Below are 7621 nucleotides of genomic sequence, written 5' to 3'. Positions count from 1 at the left end.
CTTGGCACCGGCAAATATCCCGCGCAAGCAGAAGACCGATAAACGATCTCTTTGCGTGTATTTTAGGAAGTCATCTGTTTTATTTTCATTGTAAGAGAAGTCTTATACAAAGACTGAATTTTCTTTATTTTGAATAGTTGTAATGCCTGAAGTTGTAATGGATTCGAAAGCAATAAAACTGATTTCCAATGCGTACGCTAACGACCATAGTGGGAGCCAAGAACCTCACTGCCGAGGCTATCGTATCACAGTCACTGATCAAGATCCCTGTGGATGAAGAGGTCGAATATGAGTTTAACTAGTAGAAGTTTAAGAAGTACATCTCCTCCTCCTCCTCCTCCAGATCTTCCTCTCCTTACTAGCGCAGGAAGACCACTTCCCTCAAGAAGGTTCGCTGGTCTTCTGATCTGAGGATTCAGGGTGACAATCTTCACCCAAGTGATGTTGAAGACTCCTCCCCAGCATCCAAAGAAATCGGATCTGGTGCTTGCCGCAACTCCTCAAAAGTGAAGGACTTACCCGCTGAAAGCACACCAGTGCTGATGAAGAGGGCTCGTCAGAGGAACCGCCAACGTCTTGCCCGACAATTCACCAAGGCTTTAGAGCATGTGGATGGATTCCTCTACCAAGCAGATCAAGAGTTCAGAAAGCATCAAGTGGCTAAGTCGTCTCCACAACAAGCATCATGATGCTCCTCCTAACCGTCAACTAACAAATGGATTTGTGTAAAACAAACCCGTTCTACTCTCGGGGAGCACATCCAGAAGCGCCGCACACTTCTTACGCATGCTCGGATCCTTGTGCAAAAGGTACAAGAGTTGAAAAAAGAAGAGGTAGTCAAAGAGTCGCCAAGATCTAAGCAGGTTTGGATGCCGAAGGCCAAAACAATGCCTACAACTGCACCGAAAATAGCTAAGGCACCTCTACCTAACAAGAGACATCAGTCGTGTCTTTCACTCAATCCTTACTCTAAGGCTACTTCCCAGCCTTCGTTAATTTTAGATCCCACTCCTTCTAATCTCGCCCCTCCGGTGAAACCCTATGGCAGCGCGGATCTCTCCAAGTTTAGAATTCCGCTAAAGGATCGCCTTGGTCATCTACCTGAAGATTGAAGCAAAGCTCCTATTAAGTAATGCTTGGGTTTGATGAATGATTCCCGAGCAAATATCTAGACTGGGGGTTGTACGTGATAGTCCAACAAACTGATTCTTGTAACCACCCGCTTGGGAGTACGTGTAAAAAATCAGAAGCCTGTTGGGGTTTTTCCCTCACAAAGGTGTGATTCTAAACGTGTGAATCATATGAATGCCAACAAGGTGTTGCTTATTTAGAAGAAAACATGTCTGGCAGAAGACGACGTTATACCTGATAAACAACCAATAGATTGCTCCGGTCATAACGCTGATGAGTTGTACTATCGGGCTGGGGGTAAGTCTCAAAAGAGAAATACCCCAGAAATGGACTCCCACTATCCTTTCGAGAGGCTAATCAGGGTAGTATTACCAGAATATAGTTGTCCCAAGACCGATCCATGGAGGGTCTCGGTATTTGAAAGGATCTCTACTGAAGTATCTAAACCTAAACCAAGGTGCTTCCGTAAAAGAAGATCAGTCGGTCAGGGTGGCAAACTTCCAGAAGTCACCATCAATATGGTCGATAAGGGAAAGTCTACACAACACTTTAGTCCTGAACCTTTCTCGGAGGTATCCTAGAGCATAACTCGAGATGCTTCAAGAAGCTTTGGGACGGACACGAGAAGCGTTCATGGTTTCCACTGAACAAGTGGCTCAGATGCTTCAAGAAGCTTTGGCCAAGCAGAAAGAAGAATTTAAAGCTGAGATGGAGTTAACCGTGCAGCGGATGAGGGAGTTACATGACCAACAGGTTCAAGCATTATCAAACCAGTTAGGAGAATCCAGTCATCGCAATCGCGTTGGTAAAGACTCAGATGTGGAGGAAGACCACAACAATAATTACCTCTCCTAACAACAATACCAACACTGGGGGTAACCCTACCATTCCTCCTCAAAGTCGCTTGAAGAAAGATGTAGGAAAAGATCTAAAATGAAGAACCTTGAGAGCAAGATTAATGCTTTGATGTCTGCTCAAGAGGTAAAGAAAACCGGCATTCCGTGTCCTTATCCGAGGGAGTAGGAATCGATTCTGTATCCGACAAAGTTCAACCTGATTAACTTCACGCCGTTCGACGGGAAGGGTTCCCCCACTCAGCACCTGATCTATTTCAAGTCCCATTTGGGAGTGATCTCTGGCAACGAGCCTCTGATGGTCCGGTCATTTGTTGGCACCCTTCGCGGGCCCGCCTTCGATTGGTACCGCCGCCTCAAGCCCGGAAGCATCAACAGCTGGGAGGACCTGGAGAGCATGTTCCTCGCTCATTTCTTCGATGATGATGCAGAAGTGTCGATCAAAACACTCTTCGATGAGAAACAAAAAGACGGAGAGTCGGTGGATACCTTCATCAAATGCTTTCGCAATCAGGCAATGAACTGTAAGGATCCCGTCACGGAGGAATTCGTCTTGCAGACCTGTCATAACAACTTGTCCATTAACATCTTGGACGTTATGAGAGTAGAGCCAACCTATCTATTGAGATATTAGAAGTTATGGGAGTCGCACCGTCCAACACTTGGAAAGAGTTGAAGACGCGTGGAGAGCGGGCCGAACGCTTCCTCCGAAGGAAGAAAGCCGCGAGCAGCCAACCGACGGCGAATCTTCCGAACTCAAACTTTGCCTCCCGTGGTAAAGGAAAGGCACATGCCGAGGCTCTAAAAAGAGTACTCATTCAAGGACGAAGACGTTCTAGACATCTTCGAGACCCTTCTTAAAAGCAACAAGATCAAGCTGCCGCCCATCACGAATCAGGAGGAAGCTGACAATACTGCGGATCCGAAGTACTGCGCGTACCACAGGAGGATCCTTCATCCCACCAAGGCTTGCTTTATTTTAAAGAATAACATCCAAACCTTGGTTGAAGCCGGCGTCATAACGCTAGGATAAGCCAAATAAGAACGACACTACTCCAAAGAGTATACGAGTATAAACTGCTTCTCAACACTCCGAAGAGTATACGAGTATAAACTGCTTCTCAATACTCCGAAGAGTATACGAGTATAAACTGCCTCTCGATCCTCCAATCGGTATATGAGGTTAAACTGCTCCCTGATACTCCAATAGGTATATGAGTCTAAACTGTTTCCTACCGATGATGGGAAGTTCCTGGAGAATGTTACGTTAATATTCTTAAGGATAACCCGGTCATGTAACGGAGTACAAAGTCAGACCCAGTTCCAAGAAAGAAGCTGGGGGTGGATGATTCATGTAATGGGAAGTTCCCAGAAGAACGCTATATGTAATTCTCTTAGGGATAACCCGATCATTACAAACAAAGTGATAAACACTAAACCCCACTGTGATTTGTATGAGTCAACACTCTCGATGTGATTTGTACTCCTACTCTCACTGTCTACCTGGTCAAACCTTCCTATAGTTAGGGCCACAACCAAAGTCCCCTCTCGATTCCTTCCATGAACGAGAGGTCCACTTTCAAATCGAGTGATCAAACCTTCCTACAGTTAGGGTCATCTCAAACCCCCGTTTGGTCAAACATTCCTACAGTTAGGACCAAAACCACAATTCACTCTCGATAAATGAGAAATTTATCTTTAGTTCGGTAATCAAACCTTCCGACAGTTAGGGTTATCCGAATCTTGTCGATTCTCGGAGTGGAGATCCCACTCTTAGTTTCATCATTTCGGATTCTGAGGGTGGAGATCCCACCTTGAGTTTCCTTTCCAACTGGAGATAGAATATAAAATTCTTCCTCTTCAGTGCCGGGAGATAGAATATAAAATTCTTCCTCTTCCATTTTCCAATCTGTCTTTACCATGAAAAAAAGACACAATTCCCAACTTCTAATCCGTGCACTTTGTGCACGGGGAATTTTATCTCAACTCCTAAATAGAGATAAGCCTACGCCTAACACGCGTTGCCGGTTTAGTCTTTCACCGATTGAAAAAGACACCAGAATCCAGTCTGGGGCATTTTATCCCGAAGCCTAAGTAGGGATAAGTCAACGCTTAACCCGCGTTGCTGGGTGGTTCGTTCCCGTAAAAATGACCGAGTCTACGTATTCAGCATCGTAGCAACAAAAATCCATGCCTTTTATGCATGGGGAATTTTATCCCGAATCCTGAGTAGGGATAAGTCAACGCCTAACACGCGTTGCCGGTTAGTTCTTAACCGTAAAAGAACAAAAGCCCACATATTCGACATTATGGTAGGTTGTTATTCATAACGCCAAAATCCGTGCTTCACACGCGCGGGGAATTTTATCCCGAACCCTAAGTAGGGATAAGTCAACGCCTAACTCGCGTTGCCGGTTTAGTCTTTCACCGATTGAAGAAGACACCAGAATTCCAATCTGGGGACTTTTATCCCGAAGCCTAAGTAGGGATAGGCCAGCGTCTAACACACGTTGTCGGGTAGCCTATTCCCGTAACAATGGCGAAGTCTACGTATTCAATATCGTAGCATCAAGTCTAAGGGAGTTCATTCCTTTAGCACAACGTCACGTGCGGAACGGACTTAAACAATCCGCATGCAAGCCCGATTCAAACGGTAATCGGTAAAGGCACGCCAAATCCGTTGAAGGCTGAGGGTTTGCCAAAAACCTTAAAGTCTACGTCTGATACACGTCGCTGTTTAGTCTTTTCACAGGAGAAAGACGAAGTCTACGTATTCAATATCGTAGCACTAAAAGAGTTAACTCTTTTAGCATAACGTTACATGCGGAACGGACTTAAACAATCCGCATGCTAGCCCGACTCAAACGGTAGTCGGTAAAGGCTAATCAAATCCGTTAGAATTTGCCAAAAATTCTATAAATGCGAGTCATTGACGTATCAGCTTTATTAGTTGGTCTCATGACTTGAACATCCAATGAACTTCAGGATAAGATCCACACGTGCAGATGAATCAGCTTTAATAGTTGGTCCTGCAGCCCAACATTCAGGACCGTCACGCTCCAATGCCTTAAGAGCTTAAACTGTGTAGACTCCAGCAAACGTACGAGTATAAACTGTGTTAACGCCGGTCAACGCGTTACAGTAAAGATCGATGCCGGTCAACGCATCAGCAATTTCGCCAAAATAAGGCAAAAGATGACTCCAAGGATTTCAGTTACAACCAGATATGAATTCCTGACGGAGAGGATCAGTTCAAAGTCAACTCAATGGTACGAGCTAAGTTCAGAAAGTTACACACCAATCTCAGTTCAAGATTTCGACAGCGGTCAGACGATAAACGCAGCGCCGGAAGAACTTTACCTATTCGACGAAACAATGAATAGATTGAAGACTGAAGAAGTTAAGAATTGAGATAGTTCAAGGTCACTCTACGAAATTGAGGAGATGGCCTATCTTATCCAAAGCATTCCTGACTCCTCTATAAAACAATGAGTCTGAAATACTTTGGAGGAGGTATCTGTAGGCGTCTAAAAATACCTATGGGTGTCCGTACACGACTCGAGACAGAGAGAAGATGATAAACATCGCTATTAGAGTCGCAGGAGCTCGTTTGACAATGACAAACACATGAAGTGAGTCGACGGGTCATACGAAGCAACGGAACTTCGGAATAACGGAAACGAGAGCTGATCGGGAGCCCCACGTCATTTACAAAAGGCGGAGCACCCCTCGTGTCCTATTTATTCCACATATGATTCAATTATGGGAGCCTGTAGATCTCCTCGTCGGTTTTCCAACTGTCTGGACACGGCTCGAGACAGAGAGAAGATGATAAACATCACTATTAGAGTCATAGGAGCTCGTTTGATAATGACAAACACATGAAGTGAGTCGACGGGTCATACGAAGCAACGGAACTTCGGAATAACGGAAACGAGAGCTGATCGGGAGCCCCACGTCATTCTGCTACAGTGATTTGACCGCACAAAGAAGTGAAGTTTTGACTATGCTGCGATTTGAATCTGAAAAATCTCAAAACATAAAAGTTGTAGATCTCTTCGTTAGCTTTCCAACGCATCTTGAATCAGCCTAATCGGAGATCGTACGAAAGAGTTATGACCAAAATACCGCAGATATCGCAAACTAACCCACGCTACAGTAACAGCGGGTCGGAATTTTCTGACCCGCGCTACAGTAACCGCGGGTCGGAATTTTCCGACCCGCGCTACAGTAACCGCGGGTCGGATTTTTCCTGCGCGCGCTGTTTCGACCCCAGTTCGGTTTTTGACGGTTTTTCTCGGGATTTGGTCGTTCCTGAGCATCCAAACTGACTTGATATCATCCCCTAGCATGGTTAATCAGTTATTAACTGAAGATAGAGCCAAATCACTTGTTCTCATCCAAATAACCGCTTCTGAAGCTTATAAATACGAGCTCGGGTGCTCATTTCTGGGGGGCGGTTGATTATCAAGACGGATTTTGCTGCATTGGCGACGGATTTCCCCGTCGTCAATGCTCATTTTTCTACTAGTGGGTGCTGCCGGATTGTGGAGTCAAAGGAGCACGAATTTCATCAAGGGTTGACAGATCTTGGCGAGTTCTTCGGCATAAAGAAGGAGAGTTCGAGAGATCCGACGCCCGTTCCCGTCCGTCCCTTGAGATTAGGCTTGGTCTTAATCTCGAGAAGAGCCTTGATTTCGCTTGGTCGATTTCAGCGCTTCAAATCAAATACTTCCTCGGCGAAGGCGAAGCTCTGCCCAATTTTCCATCAACCGGATCTGATTCGCGGTCGTCCACGGATTAACCCCGGCACCGGCAAAGAACCCACGCAAGCAAGAGCCGATAAACGGATCTTGCGTTTATTTTCAAGAAAGTTGTAATCTTTTGTTCTTTTGTTATTTGAATTCATTTGTAACGCTTAAAGTTTAATGAAATCAATGACTAAGGTAACTTTCGACGGAAACATTCATGTCATCAGCTGTGGCTACGAAGATAAGTCGGAATGGGGTAGAGAGGTATAGAACTCCTGGCTCATACAGTAATCTCTTATTTCCTATGGCTGTATTAGTTATGACCAAACAGTGAAACCCTTTGCAGTTACTGCTGCTTCCAGTTTGCTGTGACATGAAAATTTGAGAGCATCAATTAGAAAGTGATACCGTTAATTTAGGTTTCTGCTATTCTGAACTTTGTACATGAATTTGCTAACATCAATTAGAAAGTGATACCGTTAATTTAGGTTTCTGCTATTCTGAACTTTGTACATGAATTTGCTAAGTGTAGTTAAATCTGTAGAGCTGGAATAGCTCTTGTTTACCTTCTTTCTAGGTAAGTAAGGTCATAAGTGGTTGATATCCTGCTGCAGATTGGATGGATTTATGATTCAGTTACAGAGGATATTCTCACTGGATACAAGATGCATGCTCGTGGTTGGCGTTCAATCTACTGCATGCCTCATCCTCCTGCCTTCAAAGGATCTGCTCCAATTAACTTGTCAGATCGTTTGAACCAAGTGCTTCGTTGGGCTCTAGGATCTGTTGAGATTCTCTTCAGTCGTCATTGTCCTATATGGTATGGATATGGAGGACGACTCAAATTCTTAGAGAGGTTTGCGTACATTAACACCACCATCTATC

At 44.7% G+C, this 7621-nt stretch overlaps 1 protein-coding gene across 1 annotated transcript in view; it reads left to right on the top strand.

Annotated features, from left to right (window-relative positions):
- LOC109826812 (probable cellulose synthase A catalytic subunit 8 [UDP-forming]) overlaps positions 1–7621 on the top strand; it is a 17849-nt gene that overhangs the window by 8950 nt on the left and 1278 nt on the right. The window contains 3 exon segments of the mRNA XM_020393832.1: positions 6950–7000; positions 7351–7619; position 7621. The exon segment at position 7621 is cut by the window's right edge and continues 75 nt beyond it. Of these exon segments, the coding sequence (XP_020249421.1) occupies positions 6950–7000; positions 7351–7619; position 7621 (321 nt within the window).

This window comes from Asparagus officinalis, chromosome 10 (genome assembly GCF_001876935.1).
Source record: "Asparagus officinalis chromosome 10, Aspof.V1, whole genome shotgun sequence".
Taxonomy (NCBI): Eukaryota; Viridiplantae; Streptophyta; class Magnoliopsida; order Asparagales; family Asparagaceae; genus Asparagus; species Asparagus officinalis.
Note: the sequence above shows the minus strand (reverse complement) of the source record. Positions and strands in the feature narration are given on the sequence as shown.